Raw genomic sequence first — 20,003 nt, forward strand, 5'->3', positions numbered from 1 at the left:
CAGAAATTTGAAGAAATGAATCAGTGTTAACACAATCACAGAACATGTGTAACGATCAGGTTTATTAGCACACTTTACTCCTTGCTGTAGCTTCAAGCCTGATAAGTAGCACACAATTTAACCTGAATCCCAACTATAATAATAATAATAATAATAATAATCCTTGCATTTGATATAGCGCTTTTCACGTCGGGAGGACGTCCCAAAGCGCTTCACAGAACACACTGTTAAGTGAATTGACTGTATATTTGTGGGCGAACGCGGCAGCCAATTGCGCACAGCAATGTCCCACAAACAGCCGTTGATTGAAAATGACCAATTTATTATTGTTTTTGGTTTTGGAGGGATTATTATTAGGCGTGTGGAGTAAGGAAACTTGCCCAAGGTTTCGCCCTGTCTGGAATTGAACTCAGGTCTCTCGCTTGCAAAGCGAGTGCTCTAACCACTGAGCTACAGGACTCCACTTGTAGCTGGACCCAAAGCATTTTTTAAACTGATTGCCCTCCATGGATCAAATTTGACATGAGTGAGCTTGCTCCAACGCCTGACAAAATGTAAAATGAGATTGAAATCCTCTCCTTGCACAGCGTGCCCTATTTACCAATTCTTTCTGCACTAGCACAATAGGCCAAATGGCCCCCTTTTGTGCTATAAAATAATGTGCTTCTATAATGACATTAATAGAAATTCTAGAGAAATCAGGAAAACTATAAAGCATGCTTATCCGTCTTACAACATACAAGTGTGGCAATTTAATAATTTCTTGCCAGTCTTTGAGATTTCCTCATCCTCCTCTTTCTCCATTATTAAAATCCCATCTACTGGAAAAACAATTAAATTTCTGATCCTACTGTAACCTCTTTAAAAATTGGCTTGGCTCAATATAACAACTCGTTTCTTCTCACCATCGTAGACAGCCACTCCAGCTCCACGGCGAGCCATATTCATGGGTGAAACCAGAGTCCAGGTGTTGTTGTCAGGATTGTAACGTTCCACTGTATTCAGGCAGTTCCACGATTCTGCACCTCCAACGACATACAGGTAACCATCGAGCTCACAGACGGCAGCCTGATGCCTACCTAGATATTCAATAGCATGATTTTAAAATGTGCCAGTCAAAATATTAACATCTTAAATCAGGAACTTGTTGAAATTGGCTTCAATGCAATTGCAATTCCCACAATGAAACATTCTGCTGACAATCATTATCTAGTCATCCACAAACAGCCTGGTTTTTGTGAGGTACCAAGAGCTACTTGTGAAACAGTGCTCCAGTAAAAGTTAAGTCGAATTCCTTCAGGGGAGGGAATGAAATTGACAAAAACGCAGCAATATCAGCAAATAGTGTGCATTTATATACCCTCCCTCATGAAGAATATCCATCTTGGAGAGCTTCATGAGACTATCAGACGCTGAGGGAGGAGGATTATAGGCGGATTTTAAAGACAGACCAGGGTGAATAATTTTATAAAAGGTTACTTATTACATTTATTTACTTTAGCCAATATTGTCCACAATTGAGAAAATGTAGCAGATTTACACTTTATTCCAGAGAATTATACGTACGTGTATTAAGAGGAGCACAGTTTGTCCAGATTTGTGAAACTGGGTCAAAGGCATCACAGTTTTTTAATCCCTTTTGTCCATATGGATCTGATCCACCGACAATATACAGCTTGCTGTTCAGGGAACATACACCTGTCAACCAATCAAAATCCAGTCAAGTAAACCACTTCAATTTAATTAGTTACAACACAGTTAGTATAATTCTAAGGTAATGCTTACCTGCATTACAACGATTCGTACGGAGTTCTGGTACGGGTGTCCAGTCATCAGTATTGGGATTGTAAGTCTCACCACATCCAAGTTCATCTGAGTGCCCGTTGGATCCACCTATAACGTACAGTTGGTCCTGCAGCACAAAAGAACGGACATCTATCTCTAACCTAATCGATTACAGGCAAATTTAAATTACCCAGCAGAGTGCATGAACGCTATTAGATACAATTAAGATGCTGAGAAGACTAACACTGAAACAAAGTTAAATCTCACCGGAATTCACAATTACGAGAACAGCTTCATAATTGAGGGTTTGAAAAAAATCAAAACACTACAATGTGTACAAATTTCTACCCAAGTTCTTTTGACCACAACTTAACGCTCCTCTCTACACAGTTCTTCCTTTAGCCCAGCACTTACCATTAACACTGCCATTTGAAACCGTGCTCGTGGAGTCCTCATCGGAGCAATGAAGCTCCAATTATCAGTTGCAGGATCGTAGCACTCGACTGTGCGCAAGCATTCCTCTCGGTTATAGCCACCTAACAACCAGAACCACAAGTCAAGACAAATCCCAAGTGTAAAGTTACAGAAATAAACAGTTAACCCAACACACCCAAACTCTTAAGCATCAATTTCATCAGTAAACTTTTTAAAAAACAAAATAAAATAGGGAATTCAAATGTTTGGAGGGCAAAAGCAGTACCTTATAAATTAGTGCTGGGCAAAGTGTAGGTAAATTTGAGCAATATTAACTTCTGGGAGGTAGCCAGAGCTTATCAAAGCAATTGTAGATATTCTACATTCATGATACCATTGTATTAAGCAATTTATCTAGCACACAAGAATGACAACTTAGATGAGAAATTGCAGGTCAGTTGCAGGATATTTAAATGAAAAATAAATTTGCAAACTATAATTAACTACGAACTGCAAAAATCCACCTCTCTATGAAGCTTAATAACTTTAGACTCACCAGCAACAATAAGCCTGCCATTCAGTTCTGCTGTCCCCAGACCAGAACGAGCGTATTCCATGGGGGGCAGAAGTTTATCATCTTCCTCTTCAGTCTGAATCTCAAAACTCATGCTCTTCGTCAGACATGGAGTGCTGGAGGGTGAACTGTGGGGACTGTTGCGGCCATGAATAAAGATGACACACAGCACACCATTGAGAACAGCCAAGCATAAGAAGGTAGTGGCTGGATAGGAAAGCAGTTGACTGGTTAGCATGTGCCGTATTTTGTAAAAAAAAACATAAAAATCAACTTGTTTTGCAGAAGTGAAAGATGAGGCAGGAAACCCTGTGCTCATATAAAATGGCAAACCTCAGTGTAGGAAGGACCATGAATTTGAAGTTGGCATTTCAAAAAAGTACAAAATGAACTTGAATTTTAGAAGAAAATAAGAATTTGCTAGGCAAAAGAAGACCAAGGTCCATCTAGTTCAACTTCCACCATCCAGGCAGTCACTTGACATGTTGTGTCCCAAACTATACACTGTATCCTGAGATATTATTGTCTAAAAGACATACATACCTAGCTACTGTGAACACTTGCATGAGCCCAACAGTTGTTTAAAGTAGCATTAGAAAAGGTCACTCATCCCTTGGCATGAAATGTCAATTGCCATAGAGACAATATTATTAAAAAGCACAAAAGGAAATAAAGATTAACTCCCTCCAAAAGACAATGAATAATACTCTATATAAAATCAGGTGAAGTCAATGAAATGATAAAATGATTTTCTGGAACTGAAGACAACTTACTTGATGTTTTTTCAGAGGCGATGATTTTCCACTCATGTTTGTTTGTTTGCACTTGAGCACACAAATTTCCAGAAGAGCTGCTGCACATCTGACGGTGGTTATTCTCCCGCGGAGATTTCCTCTGCAAAATCAAGTGTGCAGCTAGAAAACCTAGCTAGGCTACACCTGTATTCACTCACTACCTTCACCATACTCCTATGGGATTCAACAACTTGCACTTATGCAGTGACTTTCGTAGGATTTTCTTGAAGCAAATGGCAATGAGGATTACCAAGAGGGGGAAATTTTGGGATGTTGCCCAAAGGTATGGCCAAAGAACGCTTATGAGGATTTTGAAGGCTGGTCTACAAGGTATTGAGGTGAGGGGATTTGGGGAGATAGTTCCAGAGAGCAGGGACAGTGTTTAAAGGATTGGCCACCAATGGAATGGAAGGAGTGAGGAATAAATAGTAGACCAAGGTGGAAAAGCACAGCAAGAGAATTGGACTGGATTTGAAAAATTATTATCTTATACTTAAATTTGATCCTCTTTTCAAATCATCTTCATACAACCTTGCTGGAGCAGGTTATGGACTCAAATACCAACAGTACGCATTACGTTGACAAATTCCATCGGAACATTCCATCAGCAGATGAACATCAAATGGCACGTGGATTTGCAGAGCAGAGACAGACTCTACACCACAAATAAGATCTTGAAGGGCAATTGAACTTTTGATCTATTTAGCATGGAGGTAAATTGTGATTCACGTCATTCAGACTGTCCACACGAATCACTTTTCCATGCATGAATGGGGTAGAGAAGTTGCATTGCTTAAACCTTCCAGCAATATTTGCAAGTCTAGACGTCAGTTGTCTACTCTCCTCAAATCATTAAGAATGGGACATCAAGTCAACAAATCCAGAGAAGGTATTGGAACATGCTATATATTAAGTGGAGAATTTGTGTGTGTCATTGGAACCTGAAATGTCCCAACATCAGCCCTAAGGTGCCCCCAAAAAAGGTTAGGACTACTGCAAAGGCAGGAAGGCATAAATGGAGGGAATGTTAGTCGAAGCCCTATCAAGCTACCCTAGTACCTTCAGCTTGTCAACAGATTACTTTGCCATCTGTGCAGTGAATGGCATATAGTCCGCAGGAAAAATATTTGCTAGTGTGCACACACACAATTTTGATTACATCAAGGAGCACTTATGTGGGACACATGTCCTTGGTTAACTAACTTTGTAGAATCTCACTAATAAATCCCATAATGTTCTCTAGCTTGCATTACAAATCATGCAATGCAAAATGTTTGAAAATAGACCAACATCCCTGTACAGAATACACAGGTAAAGCTTCTGTTCCAGTTCTGATCAGCAGGACTGAATGTCCAGTCCTAACTAATTTCTACATACACCTCTGAAGTTCTGTACCTGCACAAACTGAATGTGGTCATCATCAATGCCAAACACCTCAGCCTGTCCATCTAGCACGTTTCCATCAAGCAGTTTGTGTTCAGCAGAGTAGTACAAGGTTTGAACCTGCAAAACAGCAACAGAATACCCATGTTGCTACTATTTCCATGGCAACAAACTAGGTTATGTAAGCTCCTGGATAGGTTTTATTCCTCAGAGCTGGAAAATCGGCTTTCTTGAAGGGAACTGTAGATGTCTGACAGAAAGTTAAGTCATTCGTATGAAGGCAGCAGCTCATTCTAAACAGTGATGATCTGTTCTGTGCACGCTTAGTTGGCTTTGGAAAACTGAAGCATAGAAAATCCACTTCGACAAACGTGGTAGGAGATGTTTTTCTCATTGTAGAGGTTTCACCGTTGTTGCTTGGAAGACATTATGCAAAGAAACAGGAAATACAGAAACACACAGAAACAGGATTTGAAGATCACTTAAGATTTGCAATCAACACGACAATATACAAAATGAGAATCAGAACACACTAATTTGTCTTTAAAATTGTATGCATCTCATTTCAACTTAATTCGCTTGAAGTTTGAGATTCGTTATTGTATACAGAAATATAATTCAATGTGCAACTGATTTTGGCTCTTCTCCAAACCAATGGTGTGGATGGGGATTACTCATTCAACGAAGCTAACCTGCCGCCAGGGAGAAGCTAAAGTTCAAATGGCAGCCCTACCTTATTTAAACCTGACCAACAACAACAAATTAGATTTGTATAGCGCCTTTCACATCAGGAGGATTTCCTAAGGTGTTAGACATTCAGGGATTAGGAGCTGAGTAGGGGGTTGGGATCACGGGGGTGTGGGGGGCCAGAAGCGTGCCCAAAGACACGGATGAAGAGGAGGGGCTTGAGACGTGCCTTAAAGGAGGCAAGGGAGGGAGCAAGGTGAAGGGAGCGTCGGATGGAGTTTTAAAGAGTGGGGGCAGAAAGGCTAAAGGTCTGATCGCTGATGACGGGGTGGGCCAAAGTCTGCTGAGTGGACAGGTTGATATGGGGTTAGCAGGTCAAAGAGGTAGGAAGGAGCAAAGCCATGGAGAGTCTTGAAGGCGAGGACAAGGATTCTGCGCTCTATCCTCTGTGAGGTGGAGAGCCAGTAGAGCCAGTTGCAGAGGTGAGCAGGTCATGGCATGGATGTAGGGAAGAAAGGACAGTTGAGGGTCAAACAAGATGCCAGATGGGGGAAAAAATTTCTTTGATCAATGTCAGTTTATAGTTTACCACAAGCAACTAAACTTGAATGGAGAGCAGTTAATGCCTCAGTGCAAATCAGCAGGGAACCTGTGACTTCATCATTTGAACACACAGAGGTCCTGCAATGCTGGTTCACAATAGAAACCTGAACCAACCACCAGGGGTCTTAACTGAAGTGAACCCATCTATCTGTCTACCAGACACCTTACCTAACCCTTGATCTCTATCTAATGCAGGTTAGCAAATTAATCATTTGCAATGGTTCATTCTCAGGTGTATCTCTCTGGTGTCAGTGTTCCACCTGGATCCAGTCAAGAGTATTATTTCAGAATAGAAAAATCTAGAACACTACAATGGTTAACAAATGCAAATTACCCAGTTTTTCCAAAAAACATGCCTGGCTTCCCCATTTTACAAATGACTTCTACATTTTACTATCTGCAAACCCTGCAGAACCACATGAACTGACATCAATACAATAAAAAAAGGTCTTCCTCAATCAACAAATGGAACCTGGTATACTAGCAACACATATGGTCTTGTTTTTAATATTCACAAGTCTTCAATTTGTGGTGAAAGTAACTGCAACCTTCTAAAGTATAGCATGATGGGGTGCAAAATACACACTACATTATGATTTCAATAGGAAAGAAGCTATTCCACAAGTAAATACAGCCTGAACACCTTCTAAAAGTAACTGGCCAGTCTCAAACATTTTCTGGTAGCCAATGAGTACAGCACCACTGGGTTTAACTGCCACTGAATTCTGGGAGCACAGAGGGTAAACAATTTCAATAGGAAAATATGGTTGTCATGGAATATCATAATGTTAAATTCCACAAAGAACCTTTAAAAAGAATTGACAGGGGAGTGATTTTCTGCATATTAAACAATCATACATCAAAATGGCCAATTTATACAAAAACAACAGGACCTCTGCTTCTAACAAAAGTAACATCCAATTCTGAATTAGACCAAAGCAAGAATTTCACACACTGACGCTTTGTTTGTGAACGCTTTGAAAATAATGAGCGACATAATAGAATTTAGAGTGCAGACATATGACATATAAAGTCTCCTCTGGATAAGCTAGTGCAGAATGAAAACTTCAGAGTGGTTTGGGGACTTGGATGGAGAACAATATCCGACTACCATCAAAGAAGAGAAGCTTGAACATGAGGTAGAAGAAAGGAAGATCCAGCACATGGCTGAGGAGAAGGTACAGTGTGGGATGGGGAGGAGAGTTGTGGAGTTCTATAGCTCAGTGGTTAGAGCACTCGCTTTGCAAGCGAGGGACCTGGATTTGATTCCCAGCAGAGTGAAACCTTGGGCAAGTATCCTTACTCCACACGTCTGATAATAATTCCTCAAAAAAAATAATAAATTGGTCATTTCAATCCACAACTGCTTGTGGGGACGCTGCTGTTGGTTGGTTGCCGCATTTCGCCCACAAATATAGTCAATTCACTTTAGTCTATCCTGTGAAGCGCTTTGAGACATCTCGAAGATGTGAAAAGCGCTATATCAAATGCGATTATTATTATCATCATCATTATAAAAGATCTGTGCACTACGTGCTGACCCACTAGGCAGCCTTGTATAGATTGTTTGAAAACAAACTGCTGACAGCATTACTGTCAATAACCATCTATTTGAGAAGCAATATTGACACATCACATGCCCATCACAGCTACTCTAAATAACAGCCGATCCAGTAATATTCAAAGTCAGATAGCATTTAGCTTCTGAAATTGTCTAGTATGAACTGGAATAGTTAAAATTACAATCTTATAGACTTACCTGAATAAGGTCAAAATTGTTTTCCACCATTTAAATTAAACTGTTTCAAAACTGAGTCAGTATTTTACACAGCAAACCACAAATATCTCACACTACAATCCTGACAGCAAACGGAGATATGCAAGTTTTGGCTGATTTTGCCACAATATCATAACATAGCAAGTTAAGTAACCTTATCAATCCTGTAAAGAGTAAACACCATTAATTCAAATCTCTGCTCAAAGCAAGATTCTGCAGACTTTAGGGAAAGGCCGCTGCTTCTTTATGAGTCACTACCCTCGTAGTATCTTCATTTTCTTCAGGCTTGGAGTATCCTACTTTTGTTAGGTTTAATCTAAGGAAAGAAAAATCAATTGGGAGGGAGAACAATTAGAATGCTGTACTTACTCATCTGGATTAGCTGTGGAAGAAAGGCAGTTAAACACATACAAGTACCTTTTCTTGTTCTATACTTTTCTACACTGCAAAAAAAGCTTCAAAACAAAATGAAAACAGCAATTTACACAAATAATGCTGCATGAAGCAAAGAACAAACTAAACAATTTATACTGCTCACCTGCACACCCCAGTTTCTCAGCTTGGGGGCACCTATAGCAAAATTTAAATTCTTTAGCATCATTTAACAACATACTTTATGTGTAAGCCTCCATAGATCGACAAAAAGTATTTATTCTGTTCCACTAACCTCTTCCATCAGCTCCTCCAGGCTTTTTCCATTCTCCCAGACACTACGTTGCACCCAGTTGATTACCTTTGTGTAGAGTTTACCATTGTTAGGCAAGGAGACATTTTCTTCCAGTATCACCTCCAGCTGAGAGAGAGAAAAAAAANTCAGTCAATGAGAGCACCCTCTTACCAGGGCAAAATGAGTTTTCAGAAACAATTTCACATCAGTGTTGTAAATTCAAGCAACTCACAGATTTCAATGCCCAAACAAAAACAAATTTTGAGTGCTTGAGGAAGCAATTATGTCGAAATCTAGTTATTTTGCAAACAACAAGATGAGCAAATGAATAATGGTCAAATTGGAAAACACAAACTACTCATTACAAATCAAAAGCCCTTTTTGTAGTAGATGAGTGAGCTGAGGTGCTCAATTTCTAATTTTTGCTTACCTTTAGTCGTGGAAGTTTCAGAAAAGCATCTTGCTCTGAAATCTCCATCAAGTGTTCCTGAATGCAATTATCAATCTGACCCAGCAGTCGAGAATCTCCCATTTGACTAGCAAAGTTTCGATAAGAAATGCAATTCTGAACTTCCATCCGGGATAATATATGATCACCACATACCTAACAGAAAGTCAGGTGTAGTTAGAAACATTAAGCAACTTTATGCACCCCACAGAAAAATTGCAATTACCAAAATAGTCATTTTATTTTGGAAGGTGAACCATCAAAAACAAGAAATATCTAGAAATTGATTTAAAAAAAAACTCGAACATCAAATAGGGACGGAAAAGGGACGAGAAAGATAGATGATATTGCATTAGGTCAATATAAAAAGTGACTAGATAAATGATTAAAACTAGACCGTCAGATGAAAATCCTGAAATATTTTTTGATTAGATTAAAAAGGATTTAAAACAGCCTCCTTCTTCAGTTTTGAAGCCCCTTAATTAGCTCAAAATGCAGATACATACCTGCCTCACTCTGTCCATCTTTAATTTTTTGGCAGCTGAATACACATCTTTTACCAGATCTTTATCGGCCTTTAGCCTGCAATGCAACATAAACCAAATGTAAAAGAATTTACATTTTACCAATTAAAAGATTTACAGTCAAAAAGGAAAAATTTAATTGGCCCAATTCTGAATTATTTTGAATGAAAACATTATCTTCCATTTTTAAACATTCTTTCTAGTAAGCTTGAACGTATGCATCAATCATAAAAACAAAAAAGTATTTTGTATTGAAAGATAAATTTTAATCCTATTGAGAATAAAAAGAATGTGAAAATTCAGGGTCAACAAAGAAATCGGAACAAATATTCACGTAATCTGTTTACTCAACAGGAATTGAAAATGTCAAGTCTTCATAATATATAATAATAATCCTTGCATTTGATATAGCGCTTTTCACGTCGGGAGGACGTCCCAAAGCGCTTCACAGAACACACTGTAAAGTGAATTGACTGTATATTTGTGGGCGAACGCGGCAGCCAATTGCGCACTGCAATGTCCCACAAACAGTCGTAGATTGAAAATGACCAATTAATTATTGTTTTGGGTTTTGGAGGGATTATTATTAGGGTGTGGAGTAAGGAAACTTGCTTAACCAATTACAGCTAAACATACTCACAGAAGACCTTCTCTGCTAACCAACAGCAAAACAAGGCAATTTGGGAAAGGACAATAATCTTCCAGACCCAGCAAGAAATATACCAGCCTTCAAGAACTAGGCTACTCGTACATGGCTTTATCAGGGTTTATGTACTCTACCACTGTATTAAAAGTGATGCAGAAAAGATAGGCTCATTCATATGGCTCCCAAATAAAAAAGTGGCCACACTTCTACAAGTCTTAAATTGTGAGTTTCAGTATGCAATTCAGCATTATATTCTCCGGAGAGCAAGTGCCCAGCCCATTCGACAAAGGAAAAATTTCATGTACAGGCAGCATGTACACATAGAACTTAGTAAGGTGTCCCCCCCAAAAAAGAAAAAAAATACTTTGGGGACAGAGCAAGTTATTTTCTGAGCTTGTTGAAAATATTTGAGCAGGACTCAAGATTTCACTGCACTTTGGAGGTGCACTGTAACTGCATAGGGAAATATTTTCTTTAGTAGAGACAATTATTTGAAGACAGGGCTTCATCACGAACACTTACTGTGCAGTGTAGGCGTAGTTCATTAAGACTTCAACTGCAGCTGGGTTCAGGTCATCAAATTTCACATGAGAAAATCCATGGGGATCACTATCATTGTTGAAGATTTCAAACAAATAAGGACTGCAGCAAGCAAGGACGGCTCTGTGAGCCAGCATCTCATGTCCGCAGACCTGAATTGGGGGGGGGGGGGGGGTGGAGGGGAAGAAATACATGAACTCTGAAGTACTTCAGTCACTTCAGACAATCTTCAGTTAAATCGCAGTTTCTCAGATGATATTTCATCTTTGCTTACTATAATTATAATTTTAATCAATCTTACAACCAAAAAAGTTAACCAGTTGTTATTTGGCAACTCCAATCCAGCTGAAGGGAGGCAAAATGGAATAAAATTTATAATTTCAATAGGATTTTAAAACCATATATCAAGAATATAACCACCCACCTACTAAAAGCTATGTTTAAGCTAATACCATGAAAAGAAAAAAAATCAGAAATTCAATTATTCGCTAGTATTCATTACAAACGTGTCTTTAGCTAACCAGTTCAGCATATCTTCAGAATCAAATTTACCCTTTAACAAAAAAAGATTTGTAATATCAAAGAATCAATACCTGGAGCCTAACATCACAGAATTGTCCACTTTTTCGAAGGGCATTGAGTTTGGCCACAGATGACTCAATGAAATTCTCATCCTCAAAAACTAAATATCCATTAGGAATCATTTTGTTTTCCGTGTTTAGGGAAGTCTGACAAAAACATTAAAATACAAAGTTTACTAATCATAAACCAATTTTTTCACAATTGGTCACAAGCTTATGCATAGAATACACCCACATTTGTAGCACATGGTCATAAAATCCTAAACAAAAGAAACCTTAGTTTAGACAATAACAGGTATACCCCTCATAAAAATGATTCTGCACAAGAATAGTAAGGCAAGAGAAGCATATGATCAAATAACATTTTGTTTCAAAAGACCAATGACGCAGCTAATCCATAGTTTGAGCGACAGATGCAAATATAAATGTAAATTAATCTGGCAAATGGGAATAGAGTGAAACATGGCAACTTCAACCCATATGATTTTATCCAAGCAAAACTCCTGAGCTTCACAATGAGTATGAATGCTGATTTTGTGCTCATCTAATTCTGCACTTCAGGTTTTCAATGTTTCTTCAGTCAAATAAATAACCTCATCCAAAATAAATCAGCTCAATATTTCATTTTACCATCTCCAATAGCAAGCAATAGTGTTTTGATTTTCCACCCCTGATCAAAAAGCAATTGAAATAACAATTCAAATCCACCCCATTTAAATTTCTCTACTATAGAGAACTTGAAACTCAAGTTATACGCACAGAAAAACAAGCATCATCTGCAGATTCTTCAAGGCATATGTTCTATTGTATAGGATTACACCCACTAAAATATTAGAAACATAAAAAACTTAATTATTCTTTAAGAATATTGTCTAAACAATGCATCAGTTAAATGGACTTCACTCATCTCTGAATCTAACAATCAGCTTTGATAAAGGTAAAATAATAATAATAATAAAAATAGAGAAATGGAGAGAATAAATGGATGTGTATAATCTTTAATGTTGATCAGAATAAGTACTTCAATACTTTGGAAAAACTTACCCAATTAATACTGCTGTAATTCCAAGAAACAATTATAGAACAAGTGAAGGCACTTGATGCTTCTTTTGGGCACTCTGGATCCAGTTTTATCAAGATTTGAAAAGACTTGACTGGCGATGTATCAAATATGTAGGCAGGCAATGATGAGTCCTGTAAGGGTAAGCCTCAATGGTGCTGACAAAAAANTTAGGCCTGCTGCCGATGAAAAGGAGTCCCAAAATACACCAAGGCTATAGACATGAATTTCTACTGTGATGATGTTGCATCATATCCTAAAAGAAAAATAGGATCAACCATGTGGTTACATATCACGAGATGTATAAAATAAGCACGTTTCAAACCCATCACGTACCACATAGGTTATAGGTAGAAAGTTCACCAACTAGCTCAGAACAGACAATTTTGAATTAAAAGAAAATTACTAAAGGAAGATAGCTCACCAAAGAGTTAGGCAGTGTTCCCCTCCCATTCTCTCTCTCTCTCTCATCACATTCTTTGGAAGCACTTCCTCCCTACCACCATTGATTTGTCTCTGATTTTTACCAAATACAGTATATGGTTTTATTCTTTAAGGATCTAATAAAGAACTCATATTTTAGTTAATTTGGGCAATGTTACTGAATACCAAGAACAAGAAAGGTATTTAGCCACTTTAAAGTTTCATGAAAATTTTGAAAGTATGCAGACTTCAAACAGATTTTTCTCCTTACATTAATTTAATACAACACAAAATTACATTTGTATAGAGCCTTTCATGTCGGGAGGCCGTCCCAAGGCACTGGACAGTCAGGGATTTAAGAGCAATAAGTCTTCCAAAATACAATAGCAGTTTAATATGGCAATGCACCATTTAAAACCATTAAACAAATTGTTTAATCTTTATCCTCAATGAATAACTACAGTAGAACCTTGATTATCTGCTAAAACAGAAAATGATTGGCTTGCCTCCACAACTCAACTCCTGCATACATCACACAAATGTCATAAGCAGTTTTCCATTGCCACAGATATATGCATTACCGTAGACAAGAGCAAACAACAATAAATTAAATTTATATTGCGCTTTTCACGTCAGGAAACATAAATCACCCCTGTAATCCTCTCTCTCCCCTAACTCTGTCAAGGCAACAAGCACAATACATGTCAATTCCTGCTAACAGATTAATATTCCATATTTTTTAAAAAAAGCTTAATTCAGGTGAGATATTGTCTTCAGACCCCTGATTTCCACCTGTCTTCATACCTGCTCCAAACTAACAAGAGTGTTATCCTACCAGCTAAGCTCACTGCCAGAGGAATATGGGGTTCAAATAGGCTTCCAGTACCAGACTTACAACTGAATAATCAACATCTCCTTGGTGACAAAACAAAGCAGATCTTTTGAACCTCACACTGGAGTGTGGCACAATGAAAGCTATCCAAGTGTCAGCACTGTGAGTATAACATGCAAAATAACCACAAAGCAACCAGAATTCTCACATTACTTGCAACTACAAGTTTGATGTATCAGGTCAGAAAAAAAGAAACTTCAAAACAGATGAGGTTTGGACAATCTCTACATAATAATTCAATAATTTTACTTCCAAGTCATAAACCAGAGATTTGCTCAAGAAAAGGCAAGCAGAAGCCCAAGTATCCTTTATTGCTTCACTTGAAGCATAATATTCACAGGATGCAGTCTTTACTAAACAGTACAACAATGTCGCAAGCAAGATTAGTACAGTAGTAAACAGCACATCAGGTTGTCTTTATGTTACCATAAAGACAATCTGATATGCTGTTTACTACTGTACTAACCTGTACACTACTGTTGTACTACTGTACTGAAAGAAAGACAAATGGTAACACTCATCTGAAGACAGAAGGTAAGGAAGGCATTATTATCCTATGCAACAATGCAAAAATGGTTACTTCATTTTATAAGCTTTTGATATCTACATACATCTGAAATAATCAGAAGTGGCACAACTGCTGCTCACTAGCTCTTTACTAGCCAAAAGTATGAAAACAATGTCATACTGTACAGTTCCTAATCGTGTAAAATGACTCCTCTGATACAGACAACTTCCCTTAACTGGTACAATGACAAACTATATTCTAAATAGTCTCACTGCACTATAAAGTTATATAATTAAGATTGGACACTTACTGTCACCAAATTAATTTTCAAAAAAATAATTCTGTAACACTTATACTGGAACAACTTAACGTTTCAAGCTATGAGCAATTTTAAACAACTTTCACTCACTAGATTCTACAAAAGTATTTTTTAAACAAAAAAGATTGAATATAAATGTAGGTCTTAATTAAAATTCAGGGCACAATTTGGACAAGACATGCAATTCTAGTAGCCAATTGATGTACTTTCTACAAATTAGTCAGTACTCCACACCAAGACAATAGCTCTAAAGAAATCCATCATTTAAAAAAAATCTGATGAGAAACAACTTCATATTTTGCACAATGTAAAATGTCTGCAACAAAGCATTGGTGCTTAGAAGCTTTGTTCATTCAACATGCTTCAATGCTCACCAGCTTCCTAGTATGTAACTGGCCCAAACCCAATTACTGCTCCTATAGCTCCAAATACAAGAGCTCGGTTATGCACTATGGGGATACATCACAAGCTTCATTCAACCTTCCTTTTCCCTCCTCTCCGCACCCCCCACCCCAACTACATTAGCTGAAGCTTAATTGTTGGATTCGAGGAACATTAAGATGCCACTATCCTGCTCATGATTGGTAGATTATATTAAGATGTCAATCAATTTTTAGGTTTTGAAACAAATGCACCTTATTCAGCTATACATACAGTATTTTAATAATTTGCATCTAACATTAGTCCCATTTGTGACCAATCTCATGAATTTAAGGATTCCAACTTTATAATTCCAATATTATCCCAGCACAATTAAACTGAAAAAATTAATCCTTTGATAAGAAAATGGTCTGTTCAGCCCACTCAAAGCATTTCTTCAGATTGGCAGATAAAAACTATGTGCATTTTGGATATTTTGGTATGTTACGGCGGTATGCAGATTGAACCGAGAAAAAACATTTTACATAATTTCAGCCTAAAAATACATTGCTTGCTCCTTTGAGAAAAAGAAGACAATTGATTCATAGCATATTATACCAAATTGCTAGAGATTTAGTTTTGCACCCACAATTTCCAACATCTACCTCCCACAGTGAAACTAAAATCTCAGCATAAATTTAGCATAAATCATTTGGGACGCTTGTATCTTAGGAACAGATTAAAGCAGTGCAGTGGTTGTGAGGCAACTGAAAACAAAAACAATATTTTAAAATTAAATTTAGCGTTTACCAAAATAGTAAATTTGCATTTAATATGGGGCAACAATTTCCATTAACAAGTAGCTCATATCCTTTGGAGTAGCTTGAATCAAAATACACCCAGATCATATGATTTGTCAAAGGAAAATCTATAGTTTGATATTAAAATGTGAACTGGAACAGAAGCTAGGTCAACAAATATAGCAACGTACTGTATTACTCAATTTATTCATCATTTTTTAAGATGCAGAACTAAAAAAGAAAATTAATGCAGTAACTGACTTAGTTTTCCAATCCTGGAAGGAATGCGCCTTGGAACGTCTTCCTGACGTGAAAGGCGCTATAAAAAATGTAATTAGTCATTTTGTAGAATGCCCAACAAAAAACTAGATTACAGAAAGCCCAAATCATTTCAGTAAACCATATTCAGTAATGAACCATGTTGTGGTGTATGTTACATTTTAATAAATGACAGTAGGTGACACCCAACTAATATACTTGAAAAGAATTTTCCAAACAGATTTAACTGAAAAGATCTGATTCATACTCCAGTAATTTAAAACTTCCTGGGACTTAAGAACAATTCTATTGGGATTATTTTTGGCACAACAATTAAATTCAATACTAGTAATTAAATCTTTTCTAATTGAAATGAAACTGTTAATGAAACACTGTAATCATTAGTTATATTACTGTTGATAAAAACAGGACCACGTGGAGAATACAGACACTGTCCAATTTGCTGCTCTGATAATACATTGCTAGGAAGCATTTTTTTGTAATGATTCATATCCACAATTTACAATGAAAGTCCTTTGTTTCAAGTGAACAGTAAATTGAAAACAAAGCAGTCTCTCTTGCACTTTCTCTAATCCCCCACCCATCAAAGATTGTTAAAAATTTTAAAGATTTTCAAAGATTGGATATTTCCCCCCACTCTCTTAACAGTGTCCAGTTTTCCTCTCCCAACCCCCAAACATTCTAACAGTAGATCCTTCAAGGACCCTCTCCTAATCAAACCACAATTTTCTCTCAAATCAGACCACCAAGTTCGATATCTATTTCCCACCCATCCCAACTATGAACTAGAGAGATTTACTATTATTTTGATCAATGCCCGCGATACTGACTGATCAAAGGATTTTTGCTTCATATAGAAACCCACTTGCAACCTTGAGGTTTATTTACCAGCCAGAAAATAAAGCGGCTTCTCAACCTGTCAAAAAAACAACCAAGATTCCTGCGTCCTACTTTTGTCCCTACCGTAAAACTGAGAATTCATGGGTTATTTCTTTCATCCCTTCAAGCTTCTGATATAATCACAACTACTCTATAACAATTATTGCACTGATCTGCTTCCTTTTTGCCGCTCCCTCCACCTCTGGTCAGGTTCATCTCCCGAAATAACTCCTGCCTGGTCTCCCAACAACAGCAGCCCGCATTCATATAGCGCCCTTCACGCCGGATAGCTCTCCCGACCATCCGAGATTTAATCTTTCCCAAAGCCCCATCTCTACTGCACACACGAGGCTTGCCCTCTCTACAGCATCCCCCCTCCCTCCCATCCCCGCCAAAGCGTGTCCTCTCACCTGCACGCTCCATTTTAGCCACAGAGTTTACCCTCTCCCCCTCCACCATCATCCCAGCCCCAGACGACCTGGTCCTCTTCCCCCCCCCCCGCCCCGCCCCCCACGCCCCAACCGACGCTTGCGGCTGTTTAACCCACGCCAGAAAATGCAGCCCCTCCGAAACTGCGTCACATGCCGGATCCGATACCGCGTTTGGGCAGAGACAACACAACACGTGCGACATTGCAACGCCCGCCCGCCCGCCATCGCCGCTGGTGGCAGATGGCACCGGGACCCGCGGCGCGGGGCAGCAGCAGCAACAACAACAACAATGTTCACCAAACCCGAGCCACGGGGGAAGGAGGTGGCACCGCTTCTCCGTAACAGAACACACGCACACACAGACACACACACACAGACACACACACACGAGGGACTCCTTTTTCTTGACAGGAAACAACAAAAAAAAGAGCTGTTGTAAAGTTCTCTCCACGCGTCAGCCTTTCCCCCCGCGCCCCGTAGCCCTGTCTGTCGCCCCGGTCGCGGACCGTGTCCTCGCTCTTTCGAAAACATGTCTTTTTTTTTTGCGCGGGTGTGTGCGTGTGAGGGGGGGGGTGAGGGGGAGAGAGAAGAAAAACTCAAGAATTAACCGAACCCGACTAAAACCCAACCTTTTCCTCCCGCCGCCATTCATTACACCCCCCCCCACCCCACCATCATCATCATCATCACCGCCGCCGCCGCCACCAACAACAAAGCGCTAACAGGCTGCCCGTTCCGCTCCAGTCTCCCCTACGATCAGACAGATCCCCTCGACCCCCATTTGCTCGCCAGCTTTCGTCTTCGTCGCCCCCCACCCATTCACCCACCCACCCAGAGAAGTTCGGCGGCTGAACAAGGCTTCTAAAAAAAAGAGGTGGGTGGGTTGCGACCGTCGCCTCGCCGTTTTAACAAAGGGATTTTTTTAAATTAAAAACCTTCCTTTCCCTCCCCGCCCCCCACGGAAAAATGAATTAATACAAAAAGTACCTTTCTACGCACAAAACAGACGATATAAATCATATTTGATGAAGTAGGAAGATGCTGTTGTCGGCCACGCTCGCCCCGCTGGCGCTGAGAGCTCTCGACGACAAACCCTGATAAATAAAGCCGTTAAACCGTCCGCCTCGCTCTCGTGCCCGACTCCTCGCGCTCTCCCCACCGCCCCCCACTCTCGAGCACTGACGTGACACACAGGCCCCGCTGCGTGCGTCTGCGCTTGCGCGTGCGAGGAGGCCACTCGAGACGAGAGGGGGAGGGGCAGCGTCTGGGTCTGTCTCGGCTCTCCGGACCGCGCCTGCGCACCAGCAGCCCGACCTTGACTGAAGGGAGCTCGTCTCACTCAGGTTGTCTACCTCTGCAATCTGGGCTGCAAAATCTCCAACTAGCTGCAGGCTGTATATATATATATATATATATATATTATAATAACTTAAAACAGCAAAGAGCAGCTTAAGATATTGCGGCTCGAGCTGGTTATTTCCCCCACCAGTTCAACTTTCATTCAACAACGACGACAATATATTGTATAGCGATAGCGCCCTTCACTAAAGGGTAGTGTCTCAGAGCGCTTAACGGTGGCAAAGCTTGACGGACCTGGGGAGGGGGGTGTGACCGTAGCCAGGGGTTGCTCTAGCTATAGGCAAATTATGCAGCTGCTTAGGGCGGCAGATTTTTGGGAGAAGCAATTTTTTTTATATACACACTTGCCTCGCAAAATTGAGACGGGGCAGGGGTGTAGCGAGTGCACCTTTTCGATTTGTGCCACAAGATCATTAATGCCCACCTGAAGAACAAGAGGCGGGCAGGACCTTAGTTTAATTTTGATTCAAAAGGTTGGATGCCTCACAATATAGCACAATATAGCACTCTTCCATAACAACATAATATAATTTATATAGCACCTATCATATCAGAGGACATCTCAAAATACTTCTGTGCTGTGGGTGGACGAGGGTAGAGGGGAAGAAAGTGACCAAAAGCATGGTTGAAGATATAGGTCTCAAGATATAACAATAATATGTGCATTTGGTACAGTGCCTGTCTTGTTGAGAGGACGTCCCAATGCTCTTCACAGATTTAGTATGGAGTATCGTGATTGACAGCAATGTCCCACAAACAACCCTGGAGTCAGTAACCAATTTTATTTGCAGGATTATTGACCACTGGGAGAAACTCATTGCTCTTTTGGAAAAGTGCTAACGTCCACCTGAACAAGCAGGGCAACCTCAATTTAATTTACCAACTCAACCAAAGGATGGCACCTCTGGCCATGCAACACATTCCTGCATTGGAGGGTTTTTGGGGGGGCAGTGGGGGGAAAGAGGTGGAGAAAATGCTCACTTCACCCAACAAAATATCTTGAATGGATCGTTATTTTCAGATAGTACAGTTTTTGTTACAGGCACAGACCCATTATTTTCATTACATAGCTGTCCCATCTAACTCCCACAAGCAGCTGTCTAACCCCCACAGGCTCATATAAGTAAACACTTCCTCTGCAGAATAAAACAAGTTCCAGTGTCAAAACCACAAAAAACAGTTTGTAACTTTCGATTTTACCCTAAATAGGCCACTGAAAAAAAAGCTCATCTTTCCCTTGTGAAGATTTTCTTCCAGAGGTTACAGCTGA

General features: G+C 39.5%; 1 protein-coding gene across 6 annotated transcripts in view; it reads right to left on the bottom strand.

Moving 5' to 3' along the window:
* LOC103179999 (influenza virus NS1A-binding protein) overlaps positions 1-20,003 on the bottom strand; it is a 30,025-nt gene that overhangs the window by 1,263 nt on the left and 8,759 nt on the right. For 4 of the 6 annotated variants that reach the window (XM_007895586.2, XM_007895585.2, XM_042334866.1 and 1 more), the window contains 13 exons: positions 12,468-12,739; positions 11,436-11,570; positions 10,825-10,994; positions 9,639-9,714; positions 9,115-9,288; positions 8,685-8,810; positions 4,963-5,070; positions 3,547-3,667; positions 2,756-2,980; positions 2,200-2,321; positions 1,786-1,912; positions 1,567-1,698; positions 906-1,079 (listed from right to left, as the gene is read on the bottom strand). In XM_007895586.2, the coding sequence (XP_007893777.1) occupies positions 906-1,079; positions 1,567-1,698; positions 1,786-1,912; positions 2,200-2,321; positions 2,756-2,980; positions 3,547-3,667; positions 4,963-5,070; positions 8,685-8,810; positions 9,115-9,288; positions 9,639-9,714; positions 10,825-10,994; positions 11,436-11,546 (1,666 nt within the window). In that variant the 5' untranslated portion in view covers positions 11,547-11,570; positions 12,468-12,739. Of the gene's footprint in view, positions 1-905; positions 1,080-1,566; positions 1,699-1,785; positions 1,913-2,199; positions 2,322-2,755; positions 2,981-3,546; positions 3,668-4,962; positions 5,071-8,684; positions 8,811-9,114; positions 9,289-9,638; positions 9,715-10,824; positions 10,995-11,435; positions 11,571-12,467; positions 12,740-17,353; positions 17,437-18,361; positions 18,566-20,003 lie in introns of those variants that run through there. The other 2 variants (XM_007895584.2, XM_007895587.2) reach the window with 2 other exon arrangements.

Source organism: Callorhinchus milii, unplaced genomic scaffold, assembly GCF_018977255.1.
Source record: "Callorhinchus milii isolate IMCB2004 unplaced genomic scaffold, IMCB_Cmil_1.0 Scaffold5, whole genome shotgun sequence".
Lineage (NCBI taxonomy): Eukaryota > Metazoa > Chordata > Chondrichthyes > Chimaeriformes > Callorhinchidae > Callorhinchus > Callorhinchus milii.